General features: G+C 34.3%; 1 protein-coding gene and 1 long non-coding RNA gene across 15 annotated transcripts in view; one reads left to right on the top strand and one right to left on the bottom strand.

Moving 5' to 3' along the window:
- Window positions 1–221: 221 nt before the first annotated feature.
- ankrd53 (ankyrin repeat domain 53) lies at window positions 222–21745 on the bottom strand. 14 transcript variants are annotated; one of them, XM_087259764.1, is made up of 7 exons: window positions 21714–21745; window positions 21455–21599; window positions 18833–19032; window positions 14793–14957; window positions 13603–13714; window positions 11056–11205; window positions 222–494 (listed from the first exon to the last, which is right to left on the bottom strand). In XM_087259764.1, the coding sequence occupies exons 1-6, from the start codon at window positions 21716–21718 to the stop codon at window positions 11092–11094; spliced, it is 741 nt and encodes a 246-aa protein (XP_087115890.1). In that variant the 5' UTR covers window positions 21719–21745; the 3' UTR covers window positions 222–494; window positions 11056–11091. The 14 variants fall into 14 exon arrangements, 12 of the variants coding, with proteins under 12 accessions (XP_087115890.1, XP_087115897.1, XP_087115899.1 ...); XR_015494867.1 differs by having other exon boundaries at window positions 228–494; window positions 14885–14957; XR_015494866.1 differs by lacking the exon at window positions 222–494 and adding an exon at window positions 10551–10664 and having other exon boundaries at window positions 14885–14957.
- The window catches only part of LOC147835899 (uncharacterized), a 34249-nt gene continuing 31931 nt past the window's right edge, over window positions 21331–23648 (top strand). The window contains exon 1 of the long non-coding RNA XR_015495297.1: window positions 21331–21615. This is a non-coding gene — a long non-coding RNA (uncharacterized LOC147835899). The remainder of the gene's footprint in view (window positions 21616–23648) is intronic.

Below are 23648 nucleotides of genomic sequence, written 5' to 3'. Positions count from 1 at the left end.
AGCCTGGATTCATGTTTTTATTCTTTTATTATTTCTGCTTTTGAATGGCACTATGAGACGCTGATCTTTCTTCTGACGACTTTTAAACTTAAAGTTGGAAAAAGTGTGTTTTATGAACACTTTTAGTAGTTTAAAGCACTATATTGTCTGAGTTGGTGTTGTATATTACTGCTACACCTGGCTCAGGGATGTAACATAGTGAGGGAGATGACAAGGCGAATTATTATCAAAAAGAAGATTTATTTAACTCAACTGAAACAATATAATCAAAAGATCAGTATCAGCATTTTCAATCAGTGTGAAATGCAAGTGTATGAATGCGGTAAATGTTGCCAGTGATACTGTATGGATGCGAAACAAAGCATAATGCCCAAATTAAAGTGCAGCTCTGGCCAACTGCCAAGTGAATGGACAGCGGCCCCGACAAACTCTCTGCCGGGGTTTTAAATAAGGGCGCTGACTAGCATCAGGTGCGCTGAAGGCACGCCCCCAATCTAGAAATCAAATCAAACACACAAAACAATGCAGTCCTATCAATTACACTACAAAAACCTTGTATTTTCTGTTATTTGACAGACTTATTTCTATTATCTCTTATACATTACATTATCTCAAACGACTAAAATGTCAATAAAAGTCCCTTTGTTAAACTGTAGAGTTGAATATTCAACATCTAAAGTCGACAGAGCAGAGATCAACATCCCATAATACAATTCACAACCGTAAATAGAAAACACTTGTGAATCTCTAAACACAGAAACTGTTCATTAACAGATATTTTTACAGCGTCTAGTAAGAGCTTTTTAAGGAAATAATTACTTCATGAAATAATACCTTTGAATATTTACATATTTTGCAAAAAAAATTCATGAATTATTAAATAATATTTGTAAATATTTGCATTTTAGTACTGATATTTTCATGTTTTCATAAATAAATGGCAGTTTTATATTGATCATGTATGTTCAGTTTCTTAAAATAAGTCTATCTATAATAAGATATAATTAAATGTGAGTTTTATACAGTGCTCAGCATAATTAAGTCAATTTGAAAATCCATTTCTCAGTGAATATAGGCGATGTATTTTGGTGCATTATAACAAAACAGATTTATTAAGCAGACATATATTTATTAAAATAATATTGTAGTCACCGAACATATTTAGAAATTCAAAGATAATACAATTAAATTCAAGCAAAATATTGCAAAAAACAAAAAACAAACAAACATTACAACCTACAAAATATCAACTAATCTTTGCCATTTATTTTTTTTTGCTTCTTTTATTTTTTCTCCTTTTTAAAAATTGTATTTATTATTTTTCTATAACATATAAATTTGGCTGTACTAGTTTTTGGACCATTATTGTAAGTTATTTTGTTAGATTAGCTCCAAATTTGGCTTCAGTTCTGACCAATCTAATGTATATGCACAAACATAATATTGTTTATTCCTATTAAAATATGCATTTATAAAAGAGATTTGTGAGGGATGTACTTATATATGCTGAGCACTGTATATACATAAATGGTAACACTCTACAATAAAGCTTAATGTTAGTTAATGCACTTGAACAAACAATGAGCAATACATTTGTTAGAGTATTTATTCATGTTAGTTGATGTTAGTTGATGAAAATAGAGTTGTTCATGTTAACTCGCGGTGCATTGCCTAATGTTTACAAACATGAATTAAGTTTATAATCATTTCAAAATGTTGAACTATCATTAATAAATGCTGTAGTATTATTGTTCATGTTAGTAAATGCATAACATTAACTAATAAAACTTTATTGTAAAGTGTGACTTTTTATATTATCTTAAAATTGAGATTTTTGAGGTGATTGTAAGAATTATGCATGTCAAACTTTTTTTGGTCTTGTTAAAATAAGAAATACAAAAATGAATTTGCGTTTGTTAGTTTTAATGCCTTTAAAAACTCCATGTTTGTTTTAGAAACATTGCTTTTTTAACAAAATGTGATTTTATAGTTGTTTTTATGTCTATATAAATGTATGATTATCATTATAATCAGCTTAATAAAAAATACATTTTTTTTTTTACATTTTCTTTTTCACTTTATTTTCTGGTCTAAAATAGGAAAAAGGAATATGAATTGACTTGTAATTTTAATGCTTAAAAAAAATCTAGTTTTATTTTAAAAACATTGCTTGTTTCAGATAAAATGTGATTGTTTTTCTTCTCCTGAGGTCCATGTAATTTATATTACAAAATATGCTTAATTATCAGAAAAAAAATCTAATAAATGGGAAAAAAAAGTTCATAAAATGCTTCATTTTCATTTTGATTTTATTTTCAGGTCTTAAAAAATAAATTTCATTTCTAAAACATTGTGTTTTTTTATGTTTTATATTTTTCCCAAGGTTCAAATAAAAATATAACAATATAACATGCTTAATTATAATTTTAAAAATAAATAAATTTATTTGGTCATAAAATGCTTCATTTTCTTTAGTTGTTACTTTTTAATTTCAGGTCTTCAAAATTAATTTACTTGTAATATTAATGCTTTAAAAAAAACAAGTTTGTTCTAAAATCATTACTTTTCAAACTAAATTATTGAGTAATTATTAGAGTAAAATTTTTTCAACTAAATTATTCAATTACTGGTTATAAAATTGTTTATCAATTATTTTATATTTCTTTACTTCATTTTCTGGTGAGAAAAATAAAAAATAAACCAATTTGTTCAAAAAATGCTTAATTTTCTTTCTTTTTTTACTTCATTAACGGGTCTTAAATGAATTAACTTAAAGTTCATTTTAAAATCATTATTCTCCAAACTAAGTTACTGAATATAATTATCATAAAAATACTATTATTGTTCACAGATTGCTATTGTTCATGAATTATTCTTTTTTTTTACATTTATATTCTGGGAAAGGGGTAACACATTTGTCAACAAAATGCTTCATTTTGCTTTCTAAAAACTACAAGTTCGTTTTAAAATCATTACTTTTCAAACTAAATTATTGAATATAACATGTCTAATTATCAGACAAAATATTTCAAATAACTTCTTCAATTATTCTTCATAAAATGCTATTGTTCATACATTATTTTATTTCTTTTATTTATGTTTTTGTCATAAAGTCAAATAAATAAACAAATATGTAAATGCTTTATTTTCTTTATTTTTTGTATTTTATTTTCAAATCTTGTAATATTAATGCTTAGTGAATAAAAATACAAATTAGTTTTAAAGTCATTGCTTTTCAAACATTATCAATTATCAAATATATTAAGCTTAATTATTAAATAAATAATATAAATGGTAAATTATTGTTTATAATTATTTAACTTTTAAAATGAGCTTTCTAATTTGAAAAAAAGTCAAATAAATAAACACATTTTTATAAAATATAATTTAGTAATTATTAATTTATTATAGATTTCATTATAATTAATTTCTTCTGAGATGTTCAATTCCATATCAGTGTATAATTATAATATTATATAATGTGCTTGATTATCATTCAAAAAAAGTTCATTATTTTAATTAAACAGTTGAAGGGTGAATTATTAGACCTTCTGTATATTTCCCCCAAATTTTTGTTTAAAGGATTTTCTACACATTTCTAAACAGTAGTTTTAATAACTACTGAATTAACTAATAGATAAGCGTCGATTGAACGCCATTAACAATTAGCATGACACCTGTCAACCCTCCCGTTTTTGCCCACTATCACGTTTAATTTTCCTATATTTCACCCATATGTTTAATCTTTATATAAAAAGTGAAAGTAGCATCAATACAGAGCCGATCTCAAAAGTGATGCTTTCGCTTTATTTTGGCTTGAAAGCACGTTAAAATTAATTTAAAAGCGTCTGCATTCACTTTCCATTTAAGCTGTGCGTCGATCGTCTCAACCTCTGTATTCAGTGTATGCATGCTGACTGACGAACGCGCTGCGCATGATAAACTGTTCCCAGATCAGCTTCTCTACTCGCCATTTATAGAAGAGCGGACGTTTGGGATACTTTGGTGATTCGGGTGCGTGTTTAAACAGACAAATACACTTAATTTTGTAAACATGTCCGTTTTGCGTGTTAAACACAAGCAATTTTCTTTTAAATGAGCACAAACAATTACTAAAGTAGTGGAATGCTTTCATTATAGATCTACATTCTTAAAGTGACGCCTCCGTTATCAAACAAAACACAACGAGAGATTTATTTGCTGCTCTTTACTAAATAACTAAAGTAACTTTAATCGATATGCAAATACAATCAAAAGTGAAGCAGATGTTATAGCTTTATTTAATTTCTGTATAGGCCATTGATTTTAATAGGCTAAACAATAGCTGCATCCCAAATCGCATACTTATGCACTATTCTACGCCATTTTGTAGTATAAATAGTGCAAGTAGTGTGTTCACACTGAAAACTCTAAAAATAATAAGTGCACTTCAATTATCCGGATGATGCACTCATTCAGCTGCTAAAATGAAGTGTGTAGTGATGGACACTTCACGCACTCAACGACCGCAGGTTTCCCTACGTAGCAGAAGGGGCGGAGCTATCATATGCACATGTTGGTTAACTTTATTTATTTTGGATGGTGAAAGCAAAATTCTCCTACGAGAGTGATTATAGCGCCTCCCGATAGTGAATGCGGTTATACTCACGGCAGGTGTTATTTGATAATTCGGTCGTTTATTTCACTGATTTGGCAACCGTCAAACGTCATCAGGAAAACGGTTTGAATTTCCGCTTAGTAAAAAAACATACACTACATACATATACTATCCTGTTAAGTGTGTAAGTGCATAAGTACAAAGTCTATAGTGTGCCATTTGGGACACAGCTAATATTTTCTAAGGTTTGCCATGTATTCTATCAGTTGAAGCTATTTTTTTGTCCCATATTTTTTACATCCCAACGTTGACGGGAATGGCATAACATGGTTGCTAATCAATAAATAGCTATAGTGCTATCTGTTAGTCTTAACATCAGCTAATGCTATGGAAGGGCATAGTTTTTATAGAAAATAGTAATAGTAATGTAACTACCCCCATCATTCCTTCCTCAAAAAAATGTGTAAATTTTAGACCTATTCAGCAATAACGTTAATTGCGTTGGCATATTTGTCAGACGTTTTCCCAGCTTGTAGTAGTCGATCAAAAAGCTATTTAGTTTCTTATGACTATATGTACACTAGCAGTGGAATTTACTGCGATGTGATGGGGCGCCACCTGAAATCTTGCCTAGGGCGCAAAATTGGTTAGAGCTGGGCCTGGGAATGTAATAGTTTTTTTTACTTGAGCACAAATGTTCAGTACTCGTTTTCCCATTTCTCAAACATGTTTATTATATTATTAATTATTAATAAAATATTATTATGTTATTATTAATGTTTTGAATTTGTAAAATTTGCATTAATACAGTTGAAGTCAGAATTCTTAGCCCCCTTTGAATTTTTATTTTTTAAATATTTCCCAAATGATGTTTAATAGAGCAAGGAAATTTTCACAGTATGTCTGATAATATTTATTTTTCTGGAGAAAGTCTTATTTGTTTTATTTCGGCTAGAATGAAAGCAGTTTTTAATTTTTTAAACATCATTTTAGGGACAAAATTATTAGCCTCTTTAAGCTAAATATTTTATCGATAATCTACAGAACAAACCACTGTTAAACAATAACTTGCCTAATTCCCCTAACCTGCCTAGTTAACCTAATTAACCTAGTTAAGCCTTTAAATGTCACTTTAAGCTGTATAGAAGTGTCTTGAAAAATATCTAGTCAAATATTATTTACTGTCATCATGGCAAAGATAAAATAAATCAGTTATTAGAGATGAGTTATTAAAACTATTATGATTAGAAATGTGTTGAAAAAAATCAGCTCTCCGTTAAACACAAATTGAGGGAAAAATAAACAAGCGATCTAATAATTCCGACTTCAACTGTACATTGCGTGTCAGTCTTAACAGTAAAAATAGGTGCTTGAAAAAGTGCGTTATAGTCCTTACTTTTTCATCGAGTCGTGCCTGTATGAACCCTGTGTATGTGTTTACCTGATTTTCAGGTATAATGTGACTTGAACACATCCTGAGATTCATCCAAACAGATCGACAATTTTTCATAATTAATAATATTCCTTGAATACATTTTCTATGTCTTACAGCTGTTTGACCAAACCAGTGCACAGTTTGTTCCATTTATTTTGTTTTTTACAGCATTAAATGTGAAGAATTTCTAATAAAACCAGAAGGCTGAACGTGTGAGCGAGATTTGTGTGGGTCAGCGAGAGGTGGAGGAAAGGTCAGCCAATCACTGCTGTCTGTGTGTTTCGTAATGGCTGAGGTTAAAGTCGGCACTGATTCTAGGTCAGTGCACAAGTTCATCTCTCTCCTTGTGTGTCAGAAATGAAGGCGAGCTCCTGTGGGATCTGATGACGGCACTAGAGCTGTTTTCGGTGACCCGGGTCAAACTTTCAGGCCCTCAGAAACGCATCCATTTTCATTCACACCTACATGCTTCAGCACAGGCAACTTTTCGGACACCTTCTCTCTTTTTTTTTTTGGTGCCCTTGCGCATGTTTTCTGCTCTCCTTTTTCTCACCTCGATGATGTGCATGTCGAGGCGCAGCGCAGTTAAAAGCTACTCAACAAATTTTAGCCTTTTGATGGGGTTTTTGGGAAAGTGTTTTAGGAGACTGGAAAGCTGTCAAGGAGGAGTCGCGCTCTGACATTCTGGAGCAATAACTCGTCGATACGAGTATAAAGGTGGTTTTTATTTCAATGAAAAGAAACTAGATAATGTACTTGCAGAAAGGAGTAATATAACCAAAATACACTGTATGGTGGAAATCATTAGATTATTAGGTAGAGATGATGCTATTTTGCTATTTAATTTTTGATTAGTGCATTTCTAAGCTCTTTGTTTGGAACTTTAAAAGCAATTTCCTCAATATTTACATTTTATAACAAATGTATTGATATAGAACATGCTTAATTGTCTGAAATGGTTTATTTTTAATATATTAAACCGTTATTGGGGTAACACTTTACAATAAGGTTCATTAGTTAATGCATTTACTAACATGAACTAATCATGAACAACACTTGTACAGCAATTATTAATCATAATTGAACATTTACTAATGCATTAAGAACATCCAAGTCCGTGCTTGTTAACATTAGTTAATGCACCATGAGTTAACATGAACTAACAATGAACAACTGTATTTTCATTAACTAACGTTAACTAACATGAGCAAATACAGTAGTAAATGTATTGTTCATTGTTTGTTCATCTTAGTAAATGCATTAATTAACATAAACTAATGAACCTTATTGTAAAGTGTGACCGTTATTGTTTATAAAATTCTTCTTCATTATTATTATTATTATTATTACTTTTAATAATTGCAACTTCATTTTAAAAACTAACTTGACTTTTAAAATAAAATGCGATTATAACCCAAAATACACTGTATGGGTGGAAATTGTTAGATTATTAAATAGAGATGATGCTATTTTGTGCATTTTCTACTGTGAATTTATCAAAACTTAATTTTTGATTAGTGCATTTCTAAGCTCTTTGTTCGGAACTTTAAAAGCAATTTCCTCAATATTTACATTTTATAACATAAATGTATTGATATAGAACATGCTTAATTATCTGAAATGGTTTATTTTTAATATATTAAACAGTTATTGTTCATAAAATTCATTATTATTATTATTATTATTATTACTTTTAATATTTGCAACTTAATTTAAAAAACTAACTCGACTTTTGAAATATAATGCGATTATAACCCAAAATACACTGTATGGGTGGAAATCATTAGATTATTAAGTAGAGATGAGGCTATTTTAAAGATATTTTGTACAGTTCTTATTGTAAATGCATCAAAACTTGATTTTTGATCAGTAATGTGCATTTCTAAGCACTTAGTTTTGAAATTTAAAGACAGTTTTCTTAATAGTTGGATTTTAATACATATAAATGTATAATTTTATTGATAGGAACATGCTGAATTATCTGAAATGGTTTGTTTTTGATATATTAAACAATTGTTGTTTATAAAAACAACTTACATTTTTATTAGTATTTGTATTGCAAGTTTATTTTTAAAATTATCTTGATGTTTAAATAAGATTATAACCAAAATAACCCAAAACACACTGTATGCATAAAAATGATTGGATGATCAAGTAAAGATGATGCTATTTTGAAGATATTTTGTACATTTTCTACTATGAATGTATCAAAACTTAATTTTTGATTAAAATGCAATTCTAATGGTTTGTTTTTAATACATTAAACAGTTATTGTTTATAAAATCCTTCATTTTTATTATTATTTTTATAATTGCATGTTTACTTTAAAAATGATCTCGATGTTTAAATAAAATGCATTTATACTCCCAAAAGTACATTGTATGGGTAGAAGTGATTAGATTAATAACTAAAGTTGATGCTATTTTGAAAATATGTTGTACATTTCCTACTGTGAATGTATCAAAACTAGATTTTTATCAGTAATGTGCATTTCTAAGCACTCCGTTTAAACCTTTAAAGGAAATTTTCTCAAAAATTTAGATTTTCTTTACATATAAATGTATAATTTTATTGATCTAAAGCATGCTTAATTATCAGAAATGGTTTGATTTTAAAATATTGTAAAAATTATTGCTCATTAAATTTTAAAAACATGAAGTGTCCCGAATCGTGGCTGGGCGCCGCGGACAGTTGCCGACTTGAAGGATAGAAGCCCATGTTTAGAATTCTAAAATGCATGGCGCTGGCACTTTCCAGCTGCACCTAGTTAAGATGATAGGGAGCTTCTGTGACCGCGAGAAATGCAAACGGCTGAATTTTAAGGTAGGCGCAATAAAAAGTACACATGTTTGCAAACCTACCTAAAGGTACAAACAATAATTCCGATTAGAGCAATCATGTGGTGAATGTTGCTCTTGTGTTGAGCCCAGTGAGCCTAACATCTAAAAATAGAGCAAGGGTGTTCCTTTGGGGATATCGATTTGACTCACACGCTGAAAATGGCGAACGTGAAACAACAAACTGAGCATATGGTGATGCGCCTGTCAATCAATATTGGTGGGCGGGGGGGACTGCACTTCTACGTCAAGTTGCGGTCGCTCTAAAAACCGCTCCAATTGGTCCACTGTTTTTATTTCGTTACACTGAAAAAAAAAAAGGACAGATTTTTTAAAAGATGTATTTTTGGCCTTTATTAGATAGGACCTATCATTCATTCAATTATTCATTCATTCATTAACCTTTGCATACCCAAAGTTCGCACTTCATTTGGTCGCTACTCTTTTCAGTTTTCTGCTGCTGATGCTTGGAATCATCTGCAGCAGACCTTAAAGCTCAGCACTTTCATTCCGCTATCATCTTTTAAAAATTCTATTCAGTCAATAGTTCAAGATCAATGTGCTTGTTTTTAGTTTTTTAGTTTTTTTTTTTTGTTGGTTTTATATGCTATTATCTGCATTTGTGTTGTTATTGTGTTGTGTCCCTAGTGCTTTGTACTGCATCTGCTTTTCATGTTGCCTCTTGGCCAGGTCGTTATTGTAAATGAGAACTAGTTCTCAATTGACTTACCTGGTTAAATAAAGGTTATTAGACAGTATTGAGACAGGAAGCGAAGTTGGAGAGAGAGAGGAGGGTAGAGAAATTTCCTCGAGTCGGAATTCGAACTCTGGACGCCCTGACTTCACCATATGTCGGTGCGCTAACTACTAGGCTATTGCGCCAACTGATATAGACCATTTTGTGGGATAAAAACAATAACAAAAGTCCTGGAAAAGTCATGGAATTTTTGGAGTAAAAATGTGTATGAACCCTGATCGATACAGAACTTGCTACAATATAAAAAAAAACATTTATAAATAAAATCCATCATTTCCTTTTTGATTTCATCTTTATTTTTAAAACCTTTTTTAAGGTGCATATAAATGTATAATCTTTTTGATATAGACCATTTATTTATTTATTTTTTAAAGATTTATTTTTGGCCTTTATTAGATAGGACAGTATTGAGACAGGAAGCGAAGTTGGAAAGAGAGGAGGGTAGAGAAATGTCCTCGAGTCGGGATTCGAACTCATGACGCCCTGACGTGCCACTGCACCATATGTCGGTGCGCTAACTACTAGGCTATTGCGCCAACTGATATAGACCGTTTTGTGGGATGAAAACAATAACAAAAGTCCTAATGTAATTCCTGTTTTACATTTTTGATTTCTATAGCTGCCGAAAATCCAAAAAGAGACGCATATTGCTTAATAACGTTATGATAGCTGTTTTAGCGTTAAGTTATGATTGAATTGTCTTTTGTTAAAGTTATGAAATAGTTTGATTACAAGCAGGAAATGCTCATGGGCCAATGACAAGACTACATTATCCGAATTATCAGGAAATAAATATTTAAAAGAAATGAATTTGAAAAATAACTGTTCAATCCTTTATTTTCTTTTTATTTTATTTTAATTGTTTTAATTTTTAGACTTGAAAATGAATTGTGCTTTCAGAAAAATGACAAGTTTTTTTTTTTTAATTAAGTTCAGTCTTTATTTTTAGGTAAAATGTGACTATTTCAACAAATTTCAGCCTTTTGATTCTTTTTTCCTGAAAGTGTTTTAGCATCTCGTCACTGAATCTCTGGAAATCTGTCAAGAGGTAAATAAGTGCTTAATAACTCTCTCCTGATATCCAGCAAGTGCAAAGTTCCCATTATTAGCCTGTATTTGCGCTCTGCATTATTCCCCCACAGCACGGTCTGCTCATTAATGCTATTTTCAACATCTTCATTATTAGTCTGCAGTCGGTCTGTAGTTCTGAGCAGAGCTGAATTAAACATGCATGTAATGAACTCATGTGATCACGCAGCGAAGACATTTTTACTGCTGCATAATGCATATTTGTTTCACTCGCTATTTTTAACTTTACGAATTACTCTAGTATTGAGCGCAGTGGAGTTATACGCCACACAGAACACTACTGCATGAACAGTACAGAAAGGTAAACATGAATGCAGCAAGAGTTCATTTTATTCCTTACTGAAAGCATGAAGTTGGTCTCTGTTTAGTGTGATGTCTAATAGTGTCCCGGCTTGAGCTCTTCAGACAGATGCAGGACCACTTCAGTCCAGGGTGAGCTCATGGCTTTTCCAGACCGACCCAGACGAGGCAGATCCAGCACACTGACACACTGCGGAAGCGTATAGAGACATACAGAATACACTAATAATCAATTTACACACCATTTAATAATCCTCCTATTCTATTTATCTGTATCTTTTTCTGTCTGTCTGTTTGTCAGTCCGTCATCTATCTCTCCATTCATCCATCCATCCATTCATTCATCTGTCTGTCTTGTCCGCCTGTCAGAAAGATGGATGGATGGACGGATGGACAGATGGATGTAGGATAGATAGATAGAGATAGATAGACAGACAGACAGACAGACAAGGGAAGGCTAGTTTAATTTATATAGGACATTTCATACACAGTGGCAATTCAAAGTGCTTTACATAAACAAGAATAAAAGAACATGAATAAAAAATAAAATAATAATAAAAACAAATAATAAAAAGTATTAAAAGCAGATAAAAATGTGTTAAAACAGGTTATAAAATAATAAAAAAGAAAAGATAAACATAATAGTGCGATCTGTGGGACGTAGCACAGGGCTCATTAAGTAAAGGCAGAGCTAAACAGATGTGTTTTCAGTCTCGAATTTAATTGTGCCTAATGTTGGAGCACATCTGATCATTTCTGGAAGCTGATTCCAGCAATCAGGGGGCGCTGTTAATAGCTGAAAGCTGATACACCCTGCTTTGACTGAACTCTTGAAATTTCTAGTTTATATGATCCTAAAGATCTGAGTGATCTGTTAGGTTTGTATTCTGTGAGCATATCTGTAATGTATTGAGCTCCTAGGCCATTTAGTGATTTATAAACCAGTAATAATACTTTAAAATATATTCTGAATGTAACTGGGAGCCAGTGTAGAGACCTGAGGACAGGTGTGATGTGCTCTGATTTCCTGGTTCTAGTCAGAATTCTGGCCGCAGCGTTCTGGACGAGCTGCAACTGTCTGGACTGTTTTTTTGGGAAGGCCAGTGAGGAGGCCGTTACAGTAATCCACCCTGCTGCTGATGAAAGCATGAACAAGTTTCTCTAAGTCTTCACTGGAAACAAAGCATCTAATAGATGGACAGATAGATACAGTACATAGATTAAAACAGTTTGAAAAAGGATGGATGGATGGATGGACGGACGGACGGACGGACGGATAGATAGATAGATAGATAGTTAGATATGAACGGAAGAACAGACAATTTTCATTCTGTTACAAAATATGAATAATATTGCTGTTTTTAATATAAAGTTTTTTTTGTCTTCTGTATACTCCTATAAAGCCATATTGTATATTGTAAGCTAGTCTGAATTTATTTTTATTATAATAAGAATATAATTTGCCATTTCTAAAACTGAAAATTTGAGAACAGAGATGAGGTTCTCAAGGTGAATGCGTACTTTGGCTTTAAGGGTCAAACAACAAAAAAAATAAGGTCAAGAATCTTGGTGTGACTCTGCAGTCAGATCTGAGTTTCAACAGTCATGTCAAAGCAGTCAGTAAATCAGCATACTATCATCTCAAAAATATTGCAAGAATCAGATGCTTTGTTTCCAGTGAAGACTTAGAGAAACTTGTTCATGCTTTTATCAGCAGCAGGGTGGATTACTGTAACCGTCTCCTCACTGGCCTTCCCAAAAAGACAGACAGACAGACATGCTGTGGCCAGGATTCTGACCAGAACCAGGAAATCAGAGCACATCATACCTGTCCTCAGGTCTTAACACTGGCTCCCAGTTACATTCAGAATAGAGTTTAAAGTATTATTACTGGTCTATAAATCACTAAATGGCCTAGGAGCTCAATACATTACAGATTTGCTCACAGAATACAAACCCAACAGATCACTCAGACCTTTAGAATCAATTAAATGAGAAATTCCAAGAGTCCAGTCAAAGCAGGGTGAATCGGCCTTCAGCTACTAACAGCGCCCCCTGCTGCTGGAATCAGCTTTTAGAAATGATCAGATGTGCTCCAACATTAGGCACAATTCACTTCAAGACTGAAAACATGTTTAGCTGTGCCTTTACTGTATGAGCACTGTGCTATGTCTGACAGATCACACTACTATGTCTTTCTTTACTTTTCATTCCTTTAAAACCGGTTTTAACACCTTTAATCTGCTTTTACCTGTTTTTAATCATTTTTAATTCTTTTTATTTTCGTTTCTTTTATTCTTGTTTATGTAAAGCAATTTGAATTACCACTGTGTATAAAATGTGCTATATAATTAAACTTGCCTTGCTTAAAACATCTCTAAGACATTATAATAATAAAGATATTATAATATTACATCCAAATGTTCAGTAAATCTGCCTTTACATAATGACAAGTGCTATACAAATAAAATCAAGTAAAAAAAAAAAAAGTGTTTATTTTCTAATAGAAATCCCTGCGTCTTGACCTAAAAGATGTTGCTTAATTCACATACAGTCTTTATGTTATTAAAGTAGAGACGGTTTAGACCTTTCCTCTGCTCTTGGTCATCATGAGCAGCTCCTGTCTGAGATTGTGCTGATGTTTGCTTCTCTTCATCTGCTGCTCTTTGTCTTTCCTCCACATGGCATCTTTCAGAAACCTGTCGATTACATAAACATGTTTTGTTCATTTGTATGTCTTCACGCTCAGTGTTGGGTAAGTTACTGCATCAAAGTCATTATTAAATTACTAATTACTGCTTTAAAAATGTTATTAAGGGTGACACAGTGGGTAGCACAATTGCCTCTTAGAAAGAAGGTTGCTGGTTCGAGCCTCGGCTTGGCCAGTTGGTATTTCTGTGTGGAGTTTGCAAGTTCTCCCTGCCTTCGCGTGGCTTTATGTTCTCTGGTCTCCCCGAGTCCAAAGACATGTGCTGTATGTGAATTGGGTAAGCTAAAATTGTCAGTGGTGTATAGTATGTAATAAAGTGTGCATGGGTGTTTCCCAGTGATAGGTTGCAGCCAGAAGGGCATCCGCTGCGTAAAACATGGATAAGTTGGCGGTTCATTCCGCAGTGGCCATCCCAGAATAATAAAGGGACTAAGCCAAAAAGAAAATGAATGAATGAATGAAAATGTTATTACATAACTTGTAAAATTACCAGTTTAATTTATCGCTAGGGATTTGAATTACTTGACTTGATTACTTGTAGATATTAAAGTCTTAATTGTTTAAATTTAAGTCAAACTACAGGCCTTTTAACTTTTATAACAAACAGAACCTTCCTTAAATAAAATATTCTAACAAAAAAAAAAAACGTTTATTGTAAATATTGACATTATTTTTATTTTAAACCTTTATTTAACCATGAAAACCTTTGTTTTTTTCAGGAGTGTCCTGGATAATGTCTGTCTCAATAAATTGTTTCTTGAACATGCAATCATTATGGTAAATATAAACTCTTTAGTTGATATATTTATTAATTATTCTGCAAAATATATTTGTATAAAATAATATAAGAATATAAAATAAAAAGAGTCATTGTTAAAGTTACACATTTCTATTGCCTGAATGATTTAAAAATCCTCATACAGTCACAGGCCTCAACATGCAACACATGCAAATAATAAAAGGATCACATTGTGATATCAATGCTGAAATGATGTATTGCGCAGCCCAATTCAATGGAACGTCTATATGACACCCTGCGATGTGTATTTGTCATTATTTTGTGGTACCTGGCAGTGTCTCTGTGACCCCAGATGCGCGCAAGGTCGAGAGGTGTGTGTCCACTGGTGTCTGGAGTGTGTGTGTTTGCTCCGTGTCTCACCAGCGTCTCAGTGCAGTCGGTCAGACCTTCAGCTGCGGCCTGATGCAGTGGGGTCAGCCCTTCATCTGTGGAGCTGCAGGAACAACAACAGTGAGATGACCACTCTTACACTGTGTCCTAACGACATGCGACACAAAATAAAATCATTCATTCATTCATTTTCTTGTCGGCTTAGTCCCTTTTTTAATCCAGGGTTGCCACAGCGGAATGAACCGCCAACTTATCCAATATGATTTTACGCAGCAGATGCCCTTTCATCCACACACACATTCAAACACACACTCATACCCTACGGACAATTTAGCCTACCCAATTCACCTGTACCGCATGTCTTTGGACTGTGAGGGAAACTTGAGCATCCGGAGGAAACCCACGCGAAGGCAGGGAGAACATGCAAACTCCACACAGAAACACCAACTGAGCCGAGGTTCGACCCAGCGACCTTCTTGCCGTGAGGCGACAGCACTACATACTGCGCCACTGCATCGCCACAAGATAAAATCGAAAAAAAAAAAATAATAAATAAATTTCCACATTAAAAGGAGTTTTTCTGCTGACCATTTGCGACAGCGACGTGCAAAACTTCTATTTTAGAAACCGTTTGTATCTCTGCAACGTCACCGCTTTTTATTTTACTTTTTTAACTACTGTTGTCATTATTAATATTTATTTATTTATTATTATTTTATTATTGCATTTACTGAACGTTTCCAATCAAATGCTTAACTAATCTTACAATAGGATATTCACATTTTAGCACAACATCTGTAAGCAAAATAACACAACGAAAAAAGAAGAGAAAAAAACAAATGAATGAGCAGGTATACGTAACAATTACCATAGAGAAGAGGATATTAGCTTTTGGAGTATATTTACAGATCTGGTCGCTTTACGACTTGAAAGTCCTTTGAGAGTTCCAAAATAAATTTTTAAATAAGCATTGAAATGGAACTTCACGGCAGAACTACAACATATGCTAAGGCAGTGGTTCTCAACTGGTTTGGCACATGGTCATCAAGCCGCGACCCAAATTTTTAGGAGCTATAATACAATTTTAGGAATTATAATTAATTTGTATTTATTTGTTAACATACACAAGTAGTGACAGATACATCATAAGACATTCACAGAGACTTACAAATAAACAATACTTTATTGCTGTCATTTAAAAAATGGATCAAATTATAGAAATATTACACAGTAAAAACAACAAATACTGTAAACAGTGTTCAGTTACCATGAACTAAACTGAACTGTTAATAAAACGTCTGGTTTCTAAATGTCATTTTATTTTAGAAGGTTTCATGCTCTCTTATAAGCGCACCTCACTACATATGACACTGAGGCTTTAAGTCTTTTTTGTCGTCAATACATGTAAATCCATACTTTACATATTCGGGGTTGTACTTGGGCTTTGACATATTTGTTGCTATAATTAAATGAAACTTCACATGTCAAATGGTAGGGTTGTCCCGCATGAATTTCAAAATAAAAGTCTGGTATAAGCAAAATAAGTAAAAAAATAAACTTTTCTTGGTTTTTTTGACCACACACTCCGCGACCCACTAAAAATGTTCCTGCGACACACTAGTGACAGTGACTACGTTTACATTGACAGTGGACACCAATAATTCTTTTAATGCGATTAAGACAATACTCTGATTAAGAATCTACCATGTAAACAGCAATTTTTAAATTTACTTAATCAGATTAAGGTCATAATCGAACTAAAGATAAATGGAATTAAGACGTGTGGAGTATGCCGATTTTAGTCGCATTATTGAAGTGCAGTACAGACATGTAAAAACCTTAATCAAACTATTACCGTCATGTTGGGCATTTTACTGCGTTTTGCAACAGGATGTGTGTCCACACACACACACACACACACACACACACATGGCTGTTTGAGACTCTTTGCACCTAGCGAGTCAGTGCAGACCACAGACACCTGCCTCGTGAAATGCAGAGTTTTTTTTCTTCTTCCATTTAGCATGCGGTATGAACTTCCATTAAGACAACACTCTTCCAGCAGTTCATAGTTGCATCCAATATCTCGTTTGTCACGAGGGGCATGCCCCACATCACATAAAATGAAAGTGCCAAACTGCAGTTAAAGTCAACAAATTAATAATAAACACCCGAAATTGCCTAAAACTCTGAAGGAAATGCAGATAGCGCGGTGACGCAATGACATTAATCGAATTATGTGATATAACATGTAAAACGGGATCATGAAAGAAACATTCAAAAAGCAACTCATGTAAATCCTTAATCTTATTATTGTCTTAATTAGATTAAGGCAAATAATTTGATTACTGATGTCCATGTAAACGTAGTCAATAATCACCTCTGGTACTGATTAAGTGCTTTATTAAGTGTTAAATACTACCAATGTGAGTATAAATACCATTTTACGTGACATTTATTGCCGTACCACTGAAAGCAGCAGCAGATTGTTCACCTTAGATCTTAAATAAAAAAATAACTAGCCAACTGTTTAAAAATGAAACTCAGAACTATGATTCGGTGCAAACCAACAACACCAGTTACTCAATAGCCTCTTAATAATGTTAAAGAGTTTTAATATGTATTAATTGGACTAAAAACCTTTACCATTTTATTGGGAGTCCATTAAAATGTTTCTGTCATGTCACATCTTGTTTGGTTCAGACAGAGTAACTGCTTGTAGCTGGAATCTTGTCGTGTCACGTGTTGTTAGGACACAGCATTATGCTCAATGTAGCTGAAGCACATTTCCCTCAGCTGCCTGGCCCAAAAATCATTTCAAAGCATAGATTTAGGCATTATAGTGGATTTTTGGCTCACCGCATTGATAACTGCATTTTTAAAGGAAGGTGCATTGTGGGATTTTTTTAAGGATTGAATGTTTTGTGCTCTGGATTGGTTTTGAGAGCCATTAAACAAAGATTCAATAATTTTATCCATAATAATTTAATGTGATCAGCGCTCGTACTGTAAAGCAGGGGGTGGGGAGCGCGCGTACTTAAGAGCTGTGTTGTCACGCGCCTACTGAAGGGCGGTAGGGGGGGAGGGGGTTGTGGGGGCATCATTTTGGAAGGGCACTTTATATTCAAGACTAAAAAGGGCATGTGCACTGCACAGGTTGAGCCCTATGTGTGCACGTGCCTGAAATACGGTAGAATCCCTGGAAAAACGGGAGGGTTGACAGGTATGCTCCGGTTTCCCCCACAGTCCAAAGACATGCGGTACAGGCAAATTGGGTAGGCTAAATTGTCCGTAGTGTTAGTGTATGATTGTGTGTGTGTGTGGATGTTTCCCAGAGATGGGTTGCAGCTGAAAGGGCATCCGCTGCGTAAAAAAAACGTGCTGGATAAGTTGGCGGTTCATTCCGCTGTGGCGACCTCGGATTAATAAAGGGACTAAGCTGACAAGAAAATGAATGAATAATCCTTGCATGACAGTGCTTTGCGAGTAAGCCATCATTTTTCCCTTACGAGCTCACAGTTCTCCCCCTGAACAGGAGCTGGTGGGCTCATTTTCATCACAACATGCAAACTCCACACAGAAATGCCAACTGACCTAGCCGGGGCTCGAACCAGCAACCTTCTTGCTGTGAGGTGACAGTGCTAACCACTGAGCCACCATGTTGCCCAGCACTGTATATATGCAGTAACAAAAACAAAACTAATTTTCTTTATAATATTATATCGGTCTAATTTTGCACGAAGCATAAGTGCATGTCATTACATTTTATTATTCAGTAAAAAAATATACAGGTTTTTGTATCTTCAAGTATAATATAATCCCTTTCTATCTGCCTCCTCTACATTTAAAATATCTTATTGACTTTAATACAAACATAAAAGTAGCTAATAAATACCCAGACTTATGTTTACCTTCATTATTAAATATGAATATTACATACTGATCCACAACTACTGGTAAAACAGAGGTGTTTCATACACACTGATGTGGGCTCCGTGTTCCAGCAAGTAAATGAGTCCGGCGTGAGTGTTTGGTTGACTCTGAGCCGTCAGCATCATATGTAAAGGTCTGCGTCCATGAGGACAACTGACATTCACATCGGCATAACCTCCAGCCAGCAGCAGCTCCATACAGTCCAGATGACCATGAAGGGCAGCTATATGAAGCACAGAGAGACCCTGAAACAAAACCACACACACACATTTAGACATTTGCATTAAATCACTGGGCAGATCATGCTTTTATCCGGAGTGTAACAGAAGTCAATCAAAACAACAACATAAGTATCATATAGTTAGTTAGTTAGTTGGTTATTTATATAGCACATTTTTTACAACACAACGTTGCCCAAAGTGTTGAAAATAAAATCTACATTCCAATCTGCGTTCCAGAGTTTTGGGGCAATAACAGCAAAATATTCTTATATAAATATGCTTATAGTTTTGGGGCAGTAACAGCAAAAGCGCGGTCCCCAGATTGCACATGTAAATAATATGATAATTCTGTATAAATAATCAATCTGTATACATAAATATGGGAGGAAAGGGTTAGATGGTCTTAAAATAGAAGTTTAAAAAGAAAAGATAATGTCAGATAATCATTAATTATTTGTATAAATTATTGCAGTCAAACGATTTTTCAAAATTAATCACAAATGAATAAACGAAACAAAAATATTTTCCTATATTATTTTGATAAAAACGTTTTATAAATGTTTTTACATGTTTTTTTTAAGATATACATGCATGTATGAAGTATTGCATCCTGAATATTATTTTTAGTTTTATTGTCTAGTTTATTTTATTGTAAAGCACTTTGGATCAACTACGGTTGTGTTAAATTGTGCTCTATAAATAAAGTTTGCCTTGCCTTGAATACAATGCGAATTTTTATTTTGAATGTGATATACTTACCGGCCACTTTATTAGGTACACCTGTCCAACTGCTTAACGCAAATTTCAATTCAGCCAATTACATGGCAGCAACTTAATGCATTTAGACATAGTAAAGACAATCTGCAGCAGTTCAAAGCGAGCATCAGAATGGGGAACAAAGGGGATTTAAGTGACTTTGAATGTGGCATGGTTGTTGGTGCCAGACGGGCTGGTCTAAGTATTTCAGAAACTGCTGATCTACTGGGATTTTCACACACAACCATCTCTACGATTTACAGAGAATGGAGAAAATATGCAGTGAGCGGCAGTTCTGTGGGCGCAAACACCTTGCTGATGCTAGAGGTCAGAGGAGAATGGCCAGACTGGTTTAAGCTGATAGAAAGGCAATGGTAACGCAAATAAGCACTTGTTACAACAGAGGTCTGCAGAACAGTATCGCTGAATGCACAACACGTCTAACCTTAAGGCAGATGGGCTACAGCAGCAGAAGACCTCACCGGATGCCACTCCTGTCAGCTAAGAACAGAAAACTGAGGCTACAATTTGCACAGGCTCACCAAAATTGGAAAATAGAAGATTGGAAAGACGTTGCTGGTCTGATGAGTCTCCATTTCTGCTGCGACATTCGGATGGTCGGATCAGAATTTGGTGGCAACACCATGAAAGCATGAATCCATCCTGCCTTGTATCAACGGTTCGGGCTGCAGGTGGTGGTATAAAGGTGTGGGGGTTGTTTTCTTGACACACTTTGGGCCCATTAGTAACAATTGAGCATTGCTGTCAATGCCACAGCCTACCTGAGTATTGTAGCTGACCATGTCCATCCCTTTATGACCACAGTGTGCCCATCTTCTGATGGCTACTTCCAGCAGGATAACATGCCATATCATAAAGCGCGAATTATCTTTGACTGGTTTCTTGACCATGACAGTGAGTTCACTGTACTCAAATGGCCTCCACAGTCACCAGATCCTAATCCAAAAGAGCACTTTTGGGATGTGGTGGAACGGGAGATTCTCATCATGGATGTGCAGCCGACAAATCTGCTGCAAAAGCGTTATGCTATCATGTCAATATAAAGCAAAATCTCTGTTGAATACTTTAAATACCTTGTTGAATCTATGAGGGGAAAAGGGGGTCCAACCCAGTACTTGTAAGGTGTACCTAATAAAGTGGCCGGTGAGTGTATAGGTGGTAAAGTAGTAATGGACGAGGACCAGAGTAAAGTTTTATATTTTTTTCATAGAAAAAGAAAAGCCAATATTTATATAATTCTTAAGAATGATAAAAAACGTCTTGAGAAAGACTAAAGCGCACACCACAATCAACAGCAAACAGCATAAGGGCAATAATATGTAAATACTTTCACTATAGTCACCAAATTACTGTAAGATTATTGCACTGAAGAATGTAGAGAGGCTTTTTAGTCACCCCAATAATATCTTGATTAATAGGTTAACTCTTTATGTCCGAAAATGTTGTAGTCTACTGTAAAGTGATAAACGCAGTCACTATAAATAAATAAAGCCAGAAAAGAAAGCATGAGTGAGAGGAGGCCACAGCCACGGCCACGCTGACGTCATCATCACTGGACATTGTCTATCACTGGCAGCACAGGTAAAGTGAGTAGTGAAAATTATGCAATGTGTAATATCTACGCAGTTGGAGCTGAATTGAGCCTTGAATAAGTATATAAAGCACGCACGTGTTTGTCGGTAATCAGTGGTTTTCGCGCTTTTTTCAGTGTCAAACTCAACCAGTCACGCGCTCCGCTCGCGGCCGCGTGAAACATGTCGCTCTCCGGCGGAGACCCACCAACAACCGCTTCATTGTTATCCTTCCGAAGAACACTAAACACAAACAAAGGTGGGGAATATACATGTTTTTTATTCATGGTTATGATTCAGAGAAAAGATGTCTGATCTCTGACTGACAGCAGAACTAAAAGCAGAGCAGAAACTCACCTCATGTTGACTGCTGACTTGAGTTTGTTGTCGTTTCCTCTGCGGTTTCCATGGAGTTTATCCTGTCAGTCAAACTCAAGCCCAGATTCTTCCATACCGTTTACGTCAGATTACGCACATATATTCATAAAAGCTATTTAGATAAACATTCGCTTGTTTCAGTTTTAGGTTAATAAAGTCTTGCTGCAACTTGCCATCAACTGCGTTTTGCTCTTTTAAAAATACTATAGTACTAGCAGGGTTTTGAACAATACTATAGTAAAATACTTAAAATAATCTGTTGTGGCAGGCAGTTGTGTAGTTGTTTTGATGATACAACTATAGTAATATAAACAAAATAACCCAATATACTGAATATAATATATATTTCAATAAAATATAATTTAGTTTCGTTTAAAACAGTATTTATTACAGCTAGCAGTTCACTATAGTTACTATGCTGTAGCATTCATTAATATTGTAATTAGCAACATTATGACATCGTTGTGACAACCCTTAGCAACAACGCTGATCTTCAACCTTTTTTACAAGGTTTGTACAATGTTGTAGGAAGGTCGCTACATTGACGCAGCGGTGTGTGTTTGTTGGGATAACTTTAGAAACAGATGTGAAATGTTTTATATGAAGAATCTGAAGGTTTGCCTATAGGATAGACAGTTATATGCAAGTAAGCCAAAAGCCATCAGACCATTTGGTGTGCGCATTAACCCACATCTACAAAATTTAAACATATACCTGGACATATTAAGTCAAATACACTTCAGTGCCCTGCCTCATTGAACTCTAAAGAAGCCCATAATCAATATGGATTTAGGAAATCAGAAGAAAGAAGTAACTCCTCCCAATGTTTACAGACAACAATATTTGGATATTAGAAGCCAATATTCTCAGCATTCACCTATTTTTACAGATGGCTCAAAGGTGGAAAATGGCGTAGCAGCAGCAGCAATGGTAACTGGTCAACAACATTATGGAATCAGTCTGCCTAAAGAATGCTCCATATTCACAGCTGAAGCCCGCGCTTTACTTTTAGCATTGGAGTATTGACCTTATTCTAAAATGCGGAAGTGCGCCTGTTTTCGTGATTGTCTTAGAACTTCTGTTTCAGTCGCCTATGGGAGAAATGACTAGGAATAATAAACGGCAAAAAACGGTCAAACTACTTGCTCTACAAACAAATGTTTGCATGACTATACAGACCAAGTAGAATAATATAACAAGAAAATATCAGTTTGCAACATCAAACAGCGAAACAAGCAGTTTTTAATGTCTAAAAATGAATGGAAGTGAATGAGACCGGAAGTCTCAAGCCAAGAAGATTCAAATGGCAGCGCCCGCTCATCTGCGGAGAATAAGGTCAATATAGAAAGTGCCCAACAAAAGAAATTTATTACAGACTCTAAATCATGCCTCCAAGTTATGGAATCTTCAAAGAATGATCATCCTTTGATTAATAATATTTTAGCTAAAGTTCACCAACTACAAATTCAGTTTTATCACATCATTTTTTGCTGGGTTCCAGGACATGTCGGACTTTCAGGCAATGAGCGAGCTGATGCAGCTGCTAAAGTTGCTTTGAAGCAAGTAGTGAACAAATGCCAAATCCCTCCGTCAGAGATGAAACCTTTTATTAACGCTTACATTTTAAACAAGTGGCAAAAGGAATGGGATGCATTAGAAAACAATAAATTACATGAAATCCAACCTGAAATTTCACACAGGATTTTAAGACTTTTTAACAATCGATTTGATCAAGTAGTTTTTACCAGATGTCGTATTGGGCATACAAGAATAACACATGGTTTTTTGCTCCAAGGTGAAAACCCTACTCAGTGTTTGTGCTGCAAAACTCCTCTTACTATAAAACACATTTTACTGGACTGTCCTGCTTTTACTGATTTCAGAAGCCTTTTTTTATGAAATGAACTCTTTTAA

The sequence above is a fragment of the Danio rerio genome, chromosome 7 (genome assembly GCF_052040795.2).
Source record: "Danio rerio strain M-AB ecotype USA chromosome 7, GRCz13ab, whole genome shotgun sequence".
Taxonomy (NCBI): Eukaryota; Metazoa; Chordata; class Actinopteri; order Cypriniformes; family Danionidae; genus Danio; species Danio rerio.
This window is presented reverse-complemented; position numbering and strand designations above follow the sequence as displayed.

Bases quoted from the DNA above. Each gene is read 5' to 3' on its own strand.
- ankrd53 (XM_087259764.1), bottom strand. The intron at 14,958-18,832 runs GTATGAAACACC...TTGTTCCTGCAG, and splicing joins CACGGAGCCCACATCAGTGT to CTCCACAGATGAAGGGCTGA. The intron at 13,715-14,792 runs GTACCACAAAAT...TGTAATCGACAG, and splicing joins GGTCACAGAGACACTGCCAG to GTTTCTGAAAGATGCCATGT.